At 38.3% G+C, this 20325-nt stretch overlaps 1 protein-coding gene across 1 annotated transcript in view; it reads left to right on the top strand.

Annotated features, from left to right (window-relative positions):
- Positions 1-385: 385 nt before the first annotated feature.
- Positions 386-20325, top strand: part of GRXCR1 (glutaredoxin and cysteine rich domain containing 1) — a 129215-nt gene continuing 109275 nt past the window's right edge. The window contains exon 1 of the mRNA XM_023224469.1: positions 386-770. Coding sequence (XP_023080237.1) covers positions 387-770 — 384 coding nt within the window. The 5' untranslated portion in view covers position 386. The remainder of the gene's footprint in view (positions 771-20325) is intronic.

Genomic DNA, 20325 nt, shown 5'->3' with positions numbered 1-20325 from the left:
ACTGCTCAGGTCCTTTTCAATGCCCACCATTGGCTTCAAAGTTCAAGCCTTTCATTTTCTTGCCCTGTACATATTTTCGGATTCACTGCATGCCACTTTCTTGCACTTGTCCTGTTAAAGAGTCCACCATGGCTATTTAATATTTAAAGGTTGGGATCATTTTGCAGGTTTTAGTTTAAAGGTAACCATAGCACACACACACACATACATTATTAATAGCAGAGACGCACTGTAAGTCCTTGGGAATCTTCTTTCCTTTCTATGTTAGTTTCACAGGAGTGCTGCCATCACTAGAATTGGCTCTGATATTGCCATCTTGCAAGTGGACTAGTGCAATAACAACGGATCCAGAATGCTATAAGCTGTTCATGTGGGTGGAGGTGACCATGCTGAAAAGGGAGATGAAGCCAGAAAGTGACAGACCACGGAAAGTCCGGTTTCGGATCGCGTCCTCTCACAGTGGGCGAGTTCTGAAGGAAGTGTATGAAGATGGGCAACTGTCAGGCTCTCTGGATTCTGAATGTGCCAGTATCTGTGGGATAGATGGATTAAGTGATTCTGATGGACAGCAGAATGGGCACATAGAATCAGAAGGTGATGAGAATGAGAATGACCAGGATAGCTTGCTTGTGTTAGCAAGGGCTGCCAGTGAGAAGGGTTTTGGTACAAGAAGAGTCAACATTTTAAGCAAAAATGGCACAGTCAGAGGCGTCAAATACAAAGTGAGTGCTGGCCAGGCTCTATTTAACAATTTGACCAAAGTATTACAGGTAAGTCATTGCTGTTTCCTTCTCCTGCTCTTTGTTCCTAACTCACCATCTAAACACCTCTCCTTTCTCCAGCTAAAGCAATCCTTTCTTATTTGCAACTCCTACATACTTCAAGAGACACTCTTCCACCTAAGATACTGCGCTAACAGCTGTCAATTAAAAATAGGATCATTATGGTTGGGGAAATAGACTGACTTCTCAAGGCCAAATTTCTAACACGTACGTGGTCTTTTCTTCCAGTGTGTGATGACTAAAATAATATGTCTACTTCTTTGCTAAGGAAAAAGAAAAACGATGCTGTTCAAAGCATTTGAGCAAAGATTAAAAGTTAACTTCTGGTTTATTATCCTTGAAATACCAGTGAGGCATTTATCATTACTCGTGTAGATATTAACACCAGAAAAGGTTGAGTGCATGCATTCAATGAGGTTGGGCTCAACTGGAATGTTGCGCAGCAATGAAGACTTACTTTGACTTCCTCGCATTCCTGAGGAGGTTGCAGGCTTCATCCAATATCACTTTCTCTATTAAGTTGCCCATAAAAATTCTAGGATGATGCTTGGAAAAATTACTCCTCTATAAATGTACAAACTGAGATCCAGATTTTATAGTTAATAATTAGCCTTTAAATGTGATAGATTCTGCAGAGTAATATAGAAATATATTATTCAGGTATTGGGGCTTTTGACAATGATCTAATGTTAACAAGTTTTTGAAAGCATTGGGAAAGTGATTTGTTTTATATTAAAAACAGATGTCGTTATGTCAGGAATGGAATTCATGATTGCTATCATTAAGGTAGTCAATGTTTTTCATTGTAATTCTTTTTTATATTATTCTCAATTTTTAAATAAAATGGTCTCATGATGATTTAATTTCTCTATATTATATAAGAATGTGTGAGTGGTGAAGAGAGGATTTCAGTGAAAGTACTTAAATATTTTTTATTTCAAAGAAAGTATTTGAAAATATCACATCGGGAGGATTTAAAAAATTAGTTTTAGTTAAAGGATAAAAGCAGTGGTTCTTTTAATATATGGCACTTACTGGTAAAAAATTTTACATATTGGGGTGAGGTTGGAGACTGAAAATCAGAAACTGATGATTGTGTTCTACTAGGTTGGAAACAATCTAGTATCAGTTTCTAGAGATGTGATTATTAGGTTATGATAATCTTAGTGGCCACTGAGTTTCACCAAATGCAGAAATTATTATTTCTAAGGAGTAGACCAAGATTTTCTGCAACAATTAAGTTTGCATTCATTCAAAAGTTTGCATTATTCAAAAATAAAATGTTTGCATTCATTATGATTAACTTAGTCTGCCATTATTTGAATTGCCTTATGATTTGGAGGGTTGTTTACAAAACTAAAATTTTAGTACTTTGATTTGCATCTGTTTATTCAAATCTCCCCCCAAATTTATTGTTTATGAGTAAGTATCTTAAGTCTTTAAAACCTCAAAGAGAAAAACTTTCTTCTCCCTATGTGTTTATGCTGACAGTGCTTTAAACTCACAAAAAAATAAGCAGAAGAAATTCCAAAATCAAAATGTTAACACCAGATTAGTTTACAATACTTACTTGCATATTTTTCTATGCATAGTTTCATAGCCCCATTTTGAGAAAAAGCAATAAAACTGCCTTTTTCTAATAATTTAGCCCCATTCCATGTATTCTCTGTTTTAGAGCAATAAAGAGCAATAAAGATTATTAGCAGAGGTCCTTCAGGGTCTTTGGTACTTAATCAGATCTGTCCCTCCCAACTGCCCACCAATCTGGTCCTTTCTTTAAAATGTTGGCAAAGTCATCAGCCTATTGTAGGTATTCACAAATTTTGGTCATTATCTTTAGTTTCATTGTCATCAGCAGCATTTTCATTGTGTGAATGTTCTCTGGTATCTCCAGGACAAAACATAAGTTAAAGGAGCAACTACATTTGGATCAGGGCTGCCAGTTGCATTATTGCTCAAGGAGCTCCATTGCCCATTGTCTGCATGAATGGCACCCCTTAAAGTTGTGCAATACACCTCACTCAACATTATGTAGAGATCCGATTTGGATGCTTGCCACATTTTTAAAGGGATATTTATGTCATTTGGGGTAATTTACATCTTAGCCTTATGTCTTAGGATGATAGTGTATGTAATTCCCATAGGCATCCCACAGAGAAGCCCCAGGGACTAGAAGCAGAGGTTAATATTCAGTTACTCCTATACCCTCTACCAGATATGACTTTTCCCCCTATATATTTTCCATATCCCTTGCAAAGTAAGCAGTAAACTTGACTGGATGTAACTTAGTAATCTCCATCAGGGAGGAAAAAGTGAGCAGTCGGTATCTTGGATATTTGATTAAGGTTTCAATGCACAGCCAATCTTATTGAAGCAAGGAACTGTGATTGAAGAAACAGTGAGGCTTTTCTTTTTGTTTTAAGTTTTAAAACCTTAAAGCACTTAACCTTAAACGTGAAAGAAAGCCCTAAATATAAATAAAATATCTCAAAGACCCTGTCAATCACTTGCCTCTTCTGCATTAGTTTCCCACTCTTTTATCCCTGTCACATAAAACATTAGCATATGTCCCGCAAAAATTTCAACTGCACAGAAAAGGTCATTGCAATTTTGCCTTAAAATATTTTTACTTCATAGCAGCACTTACTTAGAAAGTTGTCTGTTAAAGAAAAATCAGAATGAATTTCCATTTTATTTGTCAATTAGTTTACCTTATATAATTCTGGGTATTTGAGGATGTGCAGTATTAATCAAGGTTGTTAAAGGTAGTGATGAACCAGGAGGCAAAAAGCAGAAGGCCACCTGGCTGCTCAGGTGGGCGTTGTAGAGGGTGGTTAATGGTGAAGCAAAATGTCTCTAGCTGTTCTAGATTATGGCGCTTCAGCTCCAGGTGGCTGAATTTGCCAACTCTCCCAGAGATAACAAGAATACAGAGCTCGAGAGAGGCCAATTCGGAAATCTGAAAACCTAGAATCTAGGCATGACTGTGGCCTGGAAATAGGCATTTACTAGAAATTCTTTAGGTTATTCTTACATGCACTGAAGTTTGAGAATCATTGACCTAGAGTGTAAAAGGAAATTCATCCAGTTCCTAAGGGTAAATAAAAATATTAACATTCCTTATCTCTTCAATATTTAATAAAGAAAATGAATGAGATGGGTAATGATTTCTTATTCATTCTTTTGATCAGGTTAGATTATCAAAAAGATTTTTCTGAGCCAAAGATGAATAAAGGTTATCCCGACAGCCATGTTGCCCATGAATATTCAAATTTATCAGTTCATTTGAGAACAGGTCCAGAAATCTTACAAATACACTCTGATGTAGTTGTTCTCTTTTTAATACTAAGAAATTCTGCTCTTAGAATATGTCTATCTAGATACATAAATTTATTCCTCATTACTGGAAAATTTTAAAAAATGTTTACTTTCTTCAAAAATTAGCCATTGTTTCTTAGTGCTAAACAAATTGCAAAATCACCATATAGCTCATACCTCTCAGTACACAGTTGATATGATTAGATTTGCGGTATACTTTGCTCTTAGCAGCAAAATATTTTCAAATTCTTTTAGAGTGGGTCAATGATGCAGATAATTAAGGCTGCTTATTTTTGCTAATTTATTCTTATGAGATTACATTTCAGACAGCAATTTTTTTCTTGACCTTATCCTCAAACTGTGTGAGTATACATGTTAGAATATTCTACTGTAAGTTCCATAATTTTAATTCCTTTTCCTTCTCCAAATTTAAAATTCCTGTTTTAGAGATAAATAGGTGCAAAGAAGGAAAATAATTACAGCACATACTATAATTTGGCATTTCCTTTCTAAGAACTCAAATTAAACATATAACCCCTGTGTATGCATGTACATGCATATTTCTGGTTAGTGTGATTGTATTTATAAGCATTCTAATATTTCAAGATAAATGAAATAAAAATAGTATGTTTATGGCAAAACCTGAGGACTCACTCTGAGAGATTTTGGAAATATTTTGCTGCTGAGAACAAAGTAGATCTCAAATCTAATGATGTCAACTGGGTACTGAGAGGTATGAGCTATACGGTGATTTTGTAATTTGTTTAGCATGAAGTAACAATGGCTAATCTTTAAAGAAAGTAAATAATTTTTCCAAAATTTTTCAGTAATGAGGAATAAAATGTTATTCTGCATTTTACACAGGCATGTCACATATATTATTTTAATTAATTGTACCCAAAAATTTGTAAAGTGAGCAGAAAAATCATAATCATAATCATAATCATAATCATAGTCTGTTTTTAGATAGCTCAGTGTCAGAGAAATCCAGTCTCTGGCCCAAAGCTAGTAATGCAATAACTCTGCCTTTTGCTGTTTTGGCTTTCACAGTTTTCAAAAGTGTTATACTGTATGCAAAAACTCCCAACTTTAAGTTTTGAAATGTCATGATAACAAACATGAAGACTAAATATATCATGTAATAAGACTAAACATATCCTATTATTATATAATCTGGCCTTTTGAATTTTCAACATTTGGTTAGTAGGTTTTACAATTTATCATTTATTGAACATTTGATCTTCATCTAGAAAAGGTTTTTTTTTCTGCAGAGTCAAATAGCTGCAATTCAGCTTTGACTTGTATTTTAAAAGGGTTTACATCATTTCTATAACATCATTTGATTGAAGTGTCATGAGACTGTAAGGATTGACACTGGAAGAGGATGACTTGTTTACCTCAAGTATATTGGTGCTTAGAGTGGTTCACTATCTCAGGATGGGTAGTGTTAACAGACCTTTCTAGCAGTATTTATTATCCATCTCTGGTTCACTGAATCAAACTCTGATAATAGAATAATAGTTCAGTAAAAACTAGGTGATATACTTGATGACTCCTTAGTCCCACTGGTTTATTTGGACCACTCTGGAAAAATAATTAGCATTAAGTACTTATTAAGTATTAGACACTGTTGACATTATTTATGTGCATTGATATTTATTCCCCACAGCAACCCTGTGAGGTATATTACTATTAATCAATTAATTATCAATTATGATCTGAGCTTTTTCTCTGTGTCAGAAACATTAATTTATAGGATTTAAAATGTCATGTATCCCAAGAAATTCTTATGTAGTGTTCTGTCAAGACTATCATGTATAAATGGAAAATTATCTTTTTAGATATTAGTAAGTAGGTAAAGAAGCTCTAGGATTTTTGATACAATCCAAATGATGTAAGAAACTACACTAACAGGTTAAGTGACTTATGTAAAAAGCATGAAAGAAAAAGCAGCAAAGATGAGTTGGTACTACTAATATTTATGTGCAACCAAAGAATTTTAAGCTGATAGAACTTAGAGTCCTGTGACCACCCTGCACATACCATCCTTGGCTCTTCTTGCTTGTGGTATTAGCACACATACTGAGTAAGACTTCAATAAATGCTCTTTCTTTGAGTTAATGAATTAAGTGGACCCTCTTAGTGGTTATTTTCCTCTTCTCCATCTCTTTTGGATTTGGAGATTTCCGATATTGGACAGGACTAGAGTTTGCATGGTGAAGTGTTGGCTTACTTCATTCCATTCTTTCTTTTGATCATTTTCAATCATTCATTAATTACTATTTATTACATATCTACCACGAAACAAAAAGTATGTCAGATAATTTGAGGACTAACACCCAATTCCTGCCTTCATGGACTATCCAGCAATGTGTTGTGAATGACTGTGTAAAGCAACTCCTGGAGGAACTCAGATAAAAAAGATTTTGTTTTCATTACCAGAAAATTCTCTCTTTCTGCTTTCTTGTTGGCCTACCAGCCTCTATGCATTCTTTAGGCCAATGCTTATATTTTTCTCCTTTTGGTCTTTCTCTTATTAGACCAGCATTTTATTTTGGATCTTTTTCTTTAGCTTGCTCTTGCTTTCTTTCTAGTTGAGTTTTGTCTCAAGGACAACAACTGAAGGCTCATCTGTATAATGACTCTTATCTTGATCCCACAAGTCTCTAGAAGTGAATAACAGTGACTCTGACCATAAGCACTGACTTATCCAAGTTCTACTCATCGTGTTAAAACTTTCCTTCTAAAGTTAGTTCAATTAATATCTAAGTTGGAAAATCACATTTTTTCCCTGGTTCATCAGAATCCTTGTATCATGACATTTTAATTTGTGGAACTTTGGTAATTGCCTGAGCTTAATCCTATGAATCTGTCTAAATTCTGACTTTAGAACAACCTGCTGAGCAAAGTCACAGATTCTGCAATATGACTTGAAACTGCTTAATGAACGCTTATGAGTGGCCCACGCTTACCACATAATTAGGGAATTAGCACCTGATGTTTCTAAAACTTAAAAACGCAATTTAACAGCGAGCAAGGCAAACATTCTTTTGGTGGCTTGCTCGTGCTGGCAGCTATTGCCCATGCTGATATTTTCTCTGAGACCCAGTATTTTAAATTTTGTATAAAAGTAATATAAACATGTAATAGTCTACATAAACTGACACAGCATATAAATGTATCAGTCCTTCAATAATTATCGCCTGGAAGGGATTTACGAAATTATAAACAGAATAAGATGTCGTGCAGAAATTTTCAGCTAAGGACATTTTATTTATGTGTACAAATCTACTCAACTAAGATTTGAGAACTCTTTGCTCAATTTTATTTTTCTAATAATTCATTATCTCATTTAATTGCTGATAAATTATGTCTTAGAACATTGCATCAGTAGTGAAGTAATAGACCCTTTTAATAGCAAATAAAGTAAATAATAGGAGTATTGCTTACTTTTTGATTCTTAAGTAACAAAGTTGAGTTGTGAAAGAATTAGTTGCTTCTTTTGTATTTTTTATGTAATTAATTACATGAAATTTAAGCTCCTTTTTATATGAAAACTCTGTGTAAGCTTGACTAGTCCAAAAGAGGGTAGAGTAGTGAAACCCAAAGGTGTTGATTTGTTAGAGATAGATTTTGTCAGAAGAGAAGGCTCTGGGGAATTGTTATTACAGGTCAGTGGAAAGAGAATAGGGAAACTTAGAGTACCGAATGGGTGTAGACTAATGAGGGTCATCTTAGTTTAAAAGGGGACAAGAGCTGGGTGGCCTGTGACTTCAGGAACTTGTGCGGGGCCTAGAGATTGAGGGGAGGGTCTAGAGCAGGGTCAGCAGGGAGAGGCTACTAGGTAACTCTGCTCATGAGGGTCCCAGAACTAACCCATGCCACAGTGCAACTGTTCTTATTTGTGTATCACCTTTGGTGAGGAGCCAGGTTCACATGCCCTCTCATGTGTATCTTCCTTTGACATCTGTCAAATGCACAATGCTTGTGGAGCATCTGGCTGAAGGGTTGCCCTCCAATGTCCCAAGATTCTGTGACTTAACAGAATCTTGTACTGGGCTTAACACCTAGGTGATGGGATGATTTGTGCAGCAAACCACCATGGCACATATTTACCTATGCAGCAAACCCGCACATCCTGCACATGTAACCCTGAACTTAAAATAAAAGTTGAAGAAAAATGAAAAGTGACTCTAATACATTATTCCTGTAGTGCCAGAAATTTTGCTCAGAAAAGGAGTCATTTGTACCCAAGGGGTCATCTTAATTCCTGTGGTCTAATGGAAATAACTATGATCTCAGAGAAGCGTGTAGCTTGTTGTCAGAGCATAAACATTATTGAATCAGTTGAATCAGTAATCCAGCTCTGGGCTTCTAGAACTCAGGAGGCTTCATGTGAAACCCAGAGGCTACAACTGGAGCCCGAAGGCTGAAGATTGCCTCTCTCAGTGCCTGGTGCTTTAAATAGCAGGCCTTATAATACAGTTATACAATGTTTTATTTAAAATAATATTAGAAAATCTACTACAAAGATAACACAAATAAACCAATAGTCCTTACTAAGGATGCCGCCTCTTTCTAACTACACAGAAAACCAAATAATAAAAATTTGGGCCACACCTTTGTAGATTTTCTTAATCACAACTTTCAGGGTTCTTCCTCTAATTATGGAATTTCCCTTTTCATACATTTATAAATGCCCCTTCCCATTTTCCCATTTTTCTTTTATTTTTTTCCTAAATTTGTGCTTGCTTCAGCATTTTCCAAGGCCAATGTTTCCTGCTTCAGCTACTCAATTACAAGCTGATTTTTTTCAGGGAATATTTTTTATATTTCCATAAAGAATTTCTGGAGATGAAATTGTACACGCCCCTCCCAAAACGCATTGGTGCTGAGAGCTTATGAGAACTGAAGCAGACTCAAAGTCTATGTTGGACATTAAGTAGCTGCCTGCCCATCCTGCATAAGAGTCTTTTCCTCTCTCCTTCCCTCCTTTCTGCTGGAGGTTTAAATGTGATATGCAACCAACTACTTCAGGGAACATCATTCACCCTGATGTTTCTAAAGCAGATTAAAAGTGGCTCTTGGATGCTCCATGTAGGAATGGACAGGGAGTTCTGTACTAGTCATCACTCAGGATTCTTTCCCCACACATTGTGATCAGCAAGATACATGGGTTCACAAGGGGCCAGAATGTCTAGAGATGATTTTGGTCCATGGATACTGGTGTCCATCTACATTGCTGCTCCTTCAGTCCATGTGCTACACTGATGCTGCAGGCAGCACCCAAAGCCCTTCACATAAGATGCCCAACTTTTGCTCTTTCCAGCTCTTGGGACTACTTACTTTCATTGCCTTTATGTCTAGACTCTTGAAAACATTCTTCTATCAATTATTCTTAGGAGCAAGAGAAGAACTAAGTTCTAGAAATCAAAGCCCACCTTTTCTTTGTGACAGAAAGAAGATAAAAATACCTTATTCCCCAGTAGTGTCTTAAATAATTACTGTGCTTGCTTTCCCTCCATTTATACAGAAGAGCACTATTCTCTGGAGAGAGATGACCTGGTTTCAGATGCAGTCTAACTTTTCCTAGTTGTGTAATGTGGGAAAATGTACTTAACTTCTATAAATCCTAGTTTCTTTATTGGTCAAATGGGGATAACGGTTGTGACTCTATTTCTATGAAATAAATGAGTTATTGTGTATAAAACATATTTCTCGATGCCTGGTACCTTATAAGTACTCAATAAATACTGTTATTTTTATTGCCCTTCCTCAAACAAATTGTGAATCAAGTACTACTAAGTATTCTGCTAGTCAATGAGGGTGCAAAGATGAATAAATCATTATTTCTGTCCTCAGAGAATCTAATTCTTGCTTATGAGATACACAAACACATAGTTACTGTAACATATGGCAAGAACTCAAAAGCTTATTAGGCAACAGAGATGGGATATCTGACCCAATTCTATAAATTTTGTAGATATTCTGTTCCTCTCAGATAACATTCTTTAAAATAAGGCTGAGTGGGAAGTCCTGGGCCACTCCGTAAAAGGCATCTTGGTACCACAAGGTTTTTTGGCAGAAATCACTTCACTTTGAAAAATCTCAGCTGCCGCCTCCAAACTTGGCTCCACCCCTGCCACACAGACCTGTTGTCTTGAGGCCAGTTCCTCTCTTGGAGATCCTGTCTTGGCTTTGGCCCCTACCTAGGTCTTTGCCTTGGATTCCCTAATATTAACTACCGTGTCTACTTGGCCAAATGTTTGCCAGCCTGGCTCTGCTGCAGTTGGCTCTATACCTGTGAACTCAGCCAACCACCCACATGCCTTGTGTCTGAGTATTTCTTGGTAACACCTGTCATCCTGAAAGCCTTGCTTTCGCCTTCTGTGTAGAGACAGAATCAATCTCTTCTTTAGTAATAGCCTGGATTGATTTTTAATACCTTTTATGCCAATGCAAGGAATAATTTGTATCTCTATGGAATATCTTCTGCTATGAGCCACACGGTGGACTGCTAGACATGGCTGAAAATGTGCAGACATGTATTACATCATTTAGGATATTCAAAAGAGGCTGTTACTGAGGTCTTTTCGTGGCTTTATATATGATAAAGGACCCAGACGTTTCCTGTTGTTCTGCCTGGCCATTCTTGGCTTGTTGGTTGAGGTCCTCTCAAAGATTCAAAATGGATGTCATAGCTTACAGCCAGACCAGTGTCAAAACTGAAAGGGAGTGTGGCAAAAGAAAGCATTCCTTATAGGCATGATTCTTTTATCAGAAAGAGAAAGAAAATTCCAGAAAATTACCGATGCATTCTCTTACATTTAGTGTGTTACGTTTCATGTGACCACTCCTTGTCATCGTAAGAGGGCAGGAATGTATCTGGCATTGCTTGTTTGATAGAAGATAGCATGGGAGGATGGGGTTGGAAATAGCTGGTGAACAAACAAGCAAGAGTGCCTGCCACACCATTATCCAGGAACTTTGCTATGATGTTAATTTTTATTGTATGTCATTTGGCTCACATTGGGTCATGCTTCTTGAATGACAAAAGCATTTTATAGTAATCTTATTTCATAAACTGTGTACATTTTCTCTGCCTGTCCTTGAGGATTTTAATCTTTCTATTTTTTTAAATCCATATTTTCTCAAGTCCACAGCTTTTCACCTGTTGGGTTTACTTGTTCTGACACAACTTTGGAAACCTCAAAACACAATAGGGCTGGTGAACAGTTTTTCATTAACAGCAGTAAAAGTGTTAGTATATTACTTATCTATTTTACCTGTCGTTATCTATAGTAGTCATTTATTCTCTGTATAGTAGGATGCTGTGCAATTTTTAAAAGATCTGCACCATATTTCCCCCAAGCTGGGCAATCTAAAACAGAAAGAAACTTCCCAACACAATGCACTTGGCTTTATTTTTCTCTCCTGCTTGCTCCATTACATCAAAAGCAAAATAAAGTATAAAACACAACGACTACAGAGCCACAGCAATCATTCCCACAGCTCTTTCCTTTACTCTTCGCCTGGGATGCCAGTCACCTCAGGGGCTCCACAGTTAGTGAGCTGGAACTCATTTCACATCTGAGGAGAATAATGTTAGAAAAGCTCTCTGCATGCAGAGCAGGGCAGACCAGCTCTCAGCAAGCCTTTCAGCCATGCAGCTCCAGCTTTCCTGATTTTACTGGTCACCAGCAAGCTTGTTTTTATTTTTGAACTATTTAAAAGGATACTAGTAGTATTAGCAATACAAGCAACCCTTCATTGAATGCCTACATGTGATGGAAATTATCTCAGGTGCCTCTCTTATAATACTGTTTCTTTAATCCTCATGGCAAATTTACAAGGTAAATATTAATGCATTTTACACGAGATAAACTGACAACAAACCAAAATAATTTAAAGGACAATGAAAAAACATTTGTCTCCAAATATTTTGGCTTTCATTTTGATCCGCCACCTGAAATTCTTTTTATTATTTTCCCTATTTCCACACTCGAGAGATCTCCTTTGTGTTAAATTGAGTTCCTTAGAAGCAGAACCTGAAATTGGATTCTTGTAAAACGTGATTGATTAAGGGAGGATCTCAAAAGAAAGAGAGTGAAGGAAGCAGGTTAGGCGGGGAAGAAAGCGAAACAAGGTAGTCATCTTGGCTAGAAGCCAGTACCAGCCCAGACGCCGGAGATGGTCTGGAATACAAATTGTAGCACGGATTTGGCCTCACCTGTCTTTGACCACTGGCTGTGAGCTTTTAGCAGCCAATATTTCAGTAGCTGGGGGGTGGGTCAGCCAGCATTACGAAGTGGTCTGGGAACATTCACTGCAGTTCACCTCTTGCACTGTTCAGATTTATCTGCTTCCTGCCATTAAGTTTATTGCATCCAAGCACAGCCTTGTCACAGTTAATGGGAGAGCTAGTGGGATAAATTACAGTTCCCACACTGCTATTGGTTTTGAAATGATAGCTGATAATCTTTCACTATCCATTTTAGACACCTCTCCTCTTAGCTAGCACTTCTACTCAATTAAGTGGCTCACATGGTTGCCCCATATTTTCGGGCCCTGTAGAGTCTGAGTTCTGAGCATTATACCCTTCTCAGGAAGTAGCTGCTGTACTTGCTGACTCACTGCTAGACCCATGAATACCAAGAGAGGTCCCGAGTGCCAAACGAACATATTTCTCCCTGCTCCTTATATGTAGCAGCAGTTCTACTTCCTCATGACAATCAGGATCAATTAACCTTGCCGGTATTGTAACTGCTTTTTAGGCTACCTAGATTACTATCATCATGATCCCAAAGTGACTAGATGTCAACTATAGCTTTAAGTTTAGTGGAACTCTTACTGCATTGCTTGGGGGAAGAGCTCCCTTCTGGGATCAAGGACTTGGACTATGAATGCCTAACGTTGCAGAGAAAATCACAATCCTTCAGGTGGGTGATTGGGAGTAATGGTGAATGGGCTCCTACAGCTTCCCATTGGTTCCTGGATCCATGAATTCTAACCATTGGCAATGTAGCACCACCTAATAACCATTGGTTTAGGTATAAGTGGCATCCTGAAGAGTGATGCTGCCTTCCCACAGGGGGGTCATCTCCCAAACTGATGCATCTGTCACACCTTCGAGATGCGGCTCTAAAGCTCTAGGGGGTGGCAGGTCTACATGGCATGATGCCTGGCAGGGCCAGTGTTCCTTCCTGTTTGTGTTGCTCACTTGAGGTCTCTGAACCTGCTTGAGCCTGAGCTTAGATAAGCCACCTTTATTTCACACTGAATTGCTGCTATACCTGCCTGACCTTGTGAGTATGACAGTATACATGTTATGGTACTGATAGGTAGTTCTAGTGATCTGGTAGGATAGATGCTGAGTTTCTACCAGGGCCAAGGTCATGCCAGAACCTGCTTTTAAATACTGTGTAGCTATCTCCTGCATCTTGCCTGAGCTTGATCCAGAACCCTAGGAGTTGGTGTTGTGACTTTTCGGTTGAAGCTGGCCAGAGACTCCACACGGTAACCTTCTTTACCACAGATAACTTTAGTGACATGGGATTTGCAGAATTGTATGCAGTGAGCTTCAGATATTCTTGTATTTTAGCCTGCAGCTGTTGCAAAGTCTTATTTTTTAGTTTTATTCAAAACCAGCAATCTTCTATGCCTATTTATAAATGGTTTCTAAAACCTGAAGAGGGATGGGGGATGCACATCAAAACATCTACTACATGGTGTTAACATAAAATTAGATTATCTAGAGACAAGAAGGAATGGCGGTGAGTGGAGAAGGATCACAGTTTAGGATACTGGGATGTCTGAACACACCACATGAGTACAAGCAATGAAAGGCAGACACATTTTGATAGAAATGAGAAAGGAGAATATTGGTTGCCAGGGATTCTAAGTAGCCAGGGCCCTTTCCTGTGGGAATTCGCAGTGGTGTGTTGGAGAGAGGAGTGTTAAATATGAAGAAATTTGGCAAGTGTTGTGCCCAAACCCTACTGAGTCCAGTGGAGATGGCACCAGGTTCAAGAAGCCTACGAAGAGATCCAGAGCCAGTAAACAAGACGTAGGGTTTATTGACGACTTACATGCAGGGATGCCCCAGTGGCTGCGAGGTGAACAGGAGAATCTCAACTGCTTGTAAAAAGCAAATGATTTATATAGCGTCTTCACTTAGCATTCTTTCCCCAGTAACCTCTACGTGGCAACCCTCGTTTCTTAAGTTATTGCTGCAGGTGCATCTGCCATACAGGGTCATTCTTAAGGAATGCTTAAATTATTGCTGTCAGGTTTGTCTATCATACAGAAAATGAGTTATTAAACCCTTGACAGTTTGGAATGGGCCATGGTGGCAGTTTTATATGTCATAAAAAATTAGCAAAGACTACAAATTAGGGCTCCACCACACCCCAAAGTTAGTTTACCCTCACATCTCTGGAAGTGAGGATACTAGAAAGTTTCTAAAGACAATATCAAAAAAGAAAAAGGAGCAAAACAAACAGAAAACACAAAACAAACTCTACATAGTTAATAGTTTATCCTGGAGCCAGAGCTCGTCCCTGCATATTTTTCTTTTTCTAAAATGCAATCAGAAAGTGCCATCTGGTTAGCCAATTTTTAGGATCATTATTGTTATTTTCTCATTAAAAAATCCATTTACCTCCTGGTCAGTAACTTTATGTCTATATTTCAGTATGAAATATGAAGAAACTCTTCCTATTTTCTTTTCCAGCCTCCAGTCTTGCCCTCAGCTAATCTGTTCTTCATCCAATTGTAACTCTAATCATGTTACTCCCCTGCTAAAAAATAAACCATTTTTCTCTGTAGCATTTATATATAAAATCAAACTTCTTAATCCGGTGTATTAGCCTGAGTCCCCCTCAAAAGCCAAGTGTGAATAAAGACTTGTGTAGGGCAGGAGGGAGGGATGAAAGCGTTTTCAAGAGGGAAAGAGGAAAAGCCAATACAGATGTGTATTAGTCTGTTCTCACACTGCTATCAAGATAGTCCCCGAGACTGGGTAATTTATAAGGGAAAGAGGTTTAATTGACTCACAGTTCCACATGAGTGGAATTTCCTGAGGGAGGCCTCAGGAAATTTACAATCATGGCAGAACGAGAAGCAAGTACATCTTACATGGTGGCAGGCGAGAGAGAAGAGTGTGAAGGAAGAACTTGCCAAACACTTAAAATCATCAGATCTCATGAGAACTCACTATAATCAGAACGGCATAGGGGAAACCACCCCCAAGATCCAATCACCTCCCATCAGGTTCCTCCCTCAACAACTGGGGATTACAATTCAAGATGAGATTTGGGTGAGGACACAAAACCTAACCATATCAGAATGTGTATTGATTACTGCTATGAACCACACGAAAAAACAAACCGTTTCTCTGTAGCACTTATATATAAAATCAAACTTCTTAATCTGGTGTATCAGGTTTGATCCTGGATCCCTCCGGGGCCTTCTGAGGAATATTTAGAATGACTTTCAGAATCTACACCACCCAGCAGTAACAGGGAGCTGCTTTTATGGACTTTCCCTCATTTCTCTAAAGAGCTGCCTCAAGAGATCTATACCCACTTATACTCCTGGGCTACATATGCTGAGTGCGCTTCCGTGAATGCCCCATGGAAGAGTTAGAAAAAGCACAGGATAGAAAATAAATGATGCACGTCATAAGATCTCAGCAAGTTTCTATTAGTACAAACTGCACATAAAACTGTTTATTGAAGCTGTGGCTGGAATTCAGCATGAGGCCTGGAGGGTGTGAGGTGGAACAAAAGATGCAGCTGACCCACGTGGCATATAAGCTGTCCTTGATTTTCCATTCTGACTCCTCCAGTCTTATCCCTAGATATACTCTCCCTTACAGCACACATATACCAATACAGATATCCTAACTGTACTTTCCTGTTTTATATTGTCTGATTCTTTCTGGAAGGGGAGTGCATGCTGATTTTGATTCTTGAAATGCTGCCACTTTTTTTCTCTTGGTTAGTTTAATCTTTAGACTAATCCCAGATGTGACTCTTTGCTGGAAGCTTCCATGGTTCTCCTCTTAGTGTTAAGTGCCTCTATGGCTCTTGTAACACCCATATTATAGTTCTACAAAAGTCCTTATTACAACATACTGTAACTCTAACACAGAAATCTGTTTACTACCCAGCCTTCCCACATGTCTGAGAGGGACTGTATTTTTTATTTTCATATCCTGAGTGCCTAGCATAGTACTTGGCTACATCATAAATGTTCCATAAATACTTGTGGACTAAATGAATGAATACATTCTGATATGCAATGGATGGCTAAGCCAGTATATTACAAAAAAGGAAAATCCAATCTAATTTTAGGCCATTCCAAAGCAATTGAAGCATGAATATATTTTGAAAGAAGTTGACAATGTTCCAAATATACCTCTAATACATATAATCAAGAAAGAAATAGCAGCAAAACTGTATAAAATCAAACAATAAATCAATACTAATGAACATACAACTTCTGCTGTAAAGAATTCAATAGAGGTAAGACACAAACATATCAAATGACGAATAAGAATAAAAGAGGGGGAAATACACTGCAATATGAAAGATTGCAAGATAGTATAGGTGAACAGGAAAATAAGTAGCAGAAAATATATATTCTCTGATATCAGAGGATTCTGAGATTTTCTGGCAATAGAAGGGCAAGCAGGTTTCCAAGCAGCAGATTGAGTTGAATTAAACAGTATGTTAGTGATTTACAACAGTGACTATGGGGAAAAAAAAATCCCTAGGCTCAAACTTCTAGATCATGTACACCCGGTAGCTGTGAAATCTTGGGCAAAATCTAGTTAGCCCATATGTAAATTGATGCTAGTAATTATAACTAATTCATGTGGTTAGCGTGAGGATTAAATTCATTAACACATGTATATAGATTAGAATAGTACCTGGCATGTAACACTTCTATTACATATGATATAACTACATTAAAAATGGGGAAGTTAGTCTTTTAGTAGAAACATAAGGTATGTTTAAGAGCCAGTGAGGGGATTAGTTTACTTGTAGCAAAGGGTTTATGTGGGTGGGAAAATGATGGGAGATAAAGTTGAAAAGCTGTTTTGAATTCTTAGCGAGGATTCAAAAAGTGAGCCAGTAACAAGAGCAAACAAAGGTAGGGTGAATATATATCTTGGTTTTCCCCGGATAATTGAGATTTAATGATTGTCAATTGTCCAGGTATAGTTATCAGAGCTCCTTTCATTATCCAGTGTCTTGTTTTGATAAAAATATTCAAAAAATGAGTATTTAAACAAGAGTCATGGGGATTTGAGGAGATTATCTGGCATAAATGTGTAAGACGCATTGAAGGAGAGCAGTTTGTAGGTTGGGAAGGAACCACTGCATGTTTATTTAAAATCGTATTTGTTTCCACAGAATTACAAAGACTTAGTATTGAAAAGGACCTGAAGACAATCTGGTGGAATTCCTGCTTCATTTTTTATACTGATACATTGTGATTTGCTTTCAGTATATTTGGAAATGTTCAAAGAAGTATGTGAACTTGAACCCTTTATGGAAGTAAAACAACCATGGGAGGAAGTCAATGCTCATTGCACATAAACTAGCACAGCTCATGTGTACAGGAAGTTTTTTACTTCATATTTAAATGATAGCCCTGAACAATTTTCATATGCCAGGTCTGGAGTTCTGTTCATTAGTCAATAGTTTAGTTTCAGCAATGACAACACCATTATATATTTATGTATGTGCAGTGATTGCAACATTTTCTATACTTTGCCCTTATTATCTTATAAACAGTATTGGGACATTGGGAAACTAATGTGCTGATCCTAGTGATATGAAATATAAATCTCATCACTTTAATGAGGAAAAATTTAAAATCATTAGTGATATGGTTTGACTCGATGTCTCCACCTAAATTGCACCTTGAATTGTAATAATCCCCATGTGTCAAGGGTGGGACCACGTGTAGATAATTAAATCATGGGAACAGTTTCCTCCATAGTGTCTTATGACAATGAGTGAGTTCTAACAAGATGTGATGGTTTTATTAGGGGCTTCCCTCTTCACTTGGCACTCATTCTCTGTCCTGCTGCCCTGTGAAGAGGTGTCTTCCACCATGATTGTAAGTTTCCTGAGGCCTCTCCAGACATGCAGAACTGTGAGTCAATTAAGCCTGGTTTTCTTTATAAATTACCCAGTCTCAGGTATTTCTTTGCAGCAGTGCAAGATAAACTAATACAATAAATTGGTACCAGGAGTGGGGCGCTGCTGTTAAAGATACCCAAAAATGTGGAAGCAACTTTGGAACTGAGTAACAGGAACAGATTGGAACACTTTGGAGGGCTCAGAAGAAGACAGGAAGATGTAGGAAATTTTGGAACTTCTTAGAGACTTGTTGAACGGTTTTGACCAAAATGCTGATAGTGATATGGACGATGAAGTCCAGGATGAGGGTGTCTCAGATGGAGATGAGAAACTTCTTGGGAACTGGAGCAAAGGTGACTCTTGCTATGCTTTAGCAAAGAGACTGGCAGCATTTTGTATGTACTCTAGAGATCTGTGAAACTTTGAATTAAGGAGAAATGATTTAGATTTAGATTATCTGGCAGAAGAAATTTCTAAGTGGCAAAGCATTCAAGAGGAAGTGGAGCATGAAAGTTTGGAAAATTTGCAGCCTGATGAAGTGATAGAAAAGAAAAACCCATTTTCTGGGGAGAAATTCAAGACTTCTGTGGAAATTTGCATAAGTAACCAAAAGCCTGAATGTTAATCACCAAGGCAATGGGGAAAATATCACCAGGGCATGTCAGAAACCTTCATAGCAGCCTGTCTCATCACAGGTGCAGAAACCTAGGAGGGAAAAATGGTTTTGTGTGCTGGGCACAGGGCACCCCTACTCTACACAGCCTCAGGACATTGTGCCCTGCATCCCAGCTGCTTCAGCTCCAATGAGGTTAAAAGGGGCCAATGTATAACTCAGACCATTGCTTCAGAGGATGAAAGCCCCAAGCCTTGGTGGCTTACAAATGGTGTTGGGCCTGCAGGTGCACAGACATCAAGAATTGAGGTTTGGGAATCTCTACCTAGATTTCAGAGGATGTATGAAAATGCCTGGATTTCCAGGCAGAAGTTTGATGCAGGTGCAGAGCCCTCATGGAGAACCTCTGCTAGGGTAGTGTGGAAGGGAAATGTGGGGTGGGAGGCCCCACAGAAAGTCCCCACTAGGGCACTGCCTAGTGGAGCTGTGAGAAGACAGCCATCATTCTCCAATCCCTAGAATGATAGATCCAGCTACAGCTTACAACCTGCACCTGGAAACACTCAACACCAGCTTATGAAAGCAGCTGGGAGGGAGGCTGTATTGTACAAAGCCACATGGGTGGAGCTGCCCAAGGCCTTGGGAGCCCACCTCTTGCATCAGCATGATCTGGATGTGAAACATGGAGTCAAAGGAGACCATTTTGGAACTTTAAAGTTTAATAACTGCCCTATTGAATTTTGAACTTGCATGGAGCCTGTATCCCCTTTGTTTTGGCCAATTTCTCCCATTTGGAATGGCTGTATTTACCCAACACTGGTACCTTCATTGTATCTGGGAAGTAACTAACTTGCTTTTGATCTTACAGGCTCATAGGCGAAAGGGACTTGCTTTATCTCAGATGGGACTTTGGACTTGGACTTTTGAGTTAATGTTGGAATGAGTTAAGACTTTGGTGGACTGTTGGGAGGGTGGGATTGTGTTTTGAAAGGTGAGGTCATGAGAATTGGGAGGGGTTAGGGTTGTAATGATATGGCTTGGGTCTTTGTCCTCACCCAAGTCTCACCTTGAACTGTAATAATCCCCATGTGTAGTGCTTGCTTTGGCAGCACATATAATAATCCCCATGTGTCAAAGGTGGAACCGGTGGAGATAATTGAATCATGGGGGTGGTTTCTCACATGCTGTTCTCATGATAGTGAGTGAGTTCTAATGTGATCTGATGGTTTTATAAGGGGCTTCTCCCTTTGCTCGACTCTCATTCTCTCTCCTGTCACCCTTGGAAGAAGTGTCTTCCGCCGTGATTGTAGGTTTGCTGAGGCCTTGTAAGTTCCCCAGCCATGCGGAACTGTGATTCAATTAAACCTCTTTTCTTTATAAATTACACAGTCTTGGGGATTTCTTTAAAGCAGCATGAGAATGAACTAATACAATTAGCTATGTTCAGAGAAACAAA

This window comes from Piliocolobus tephrosceles, chromosome 3 (genome assembly GCF_002776525.5).
Source record: "Piliocolobus tephrosceles isolate RC106 chromosome 3, ASM277652v3, whole genome shotgun sequence".
In the NCBI taxonomy this organism is placed as follows: domain Eukaryota; kingdom Metazoa; phylum Chordata; class Mammalia; order Primates; family Cercopithecidae; genus Piliocolobus; species Piliocolobus tephrosceles.
This window is presented reverse-complemented; position numbering and strand designations above follow the sequence as displayed.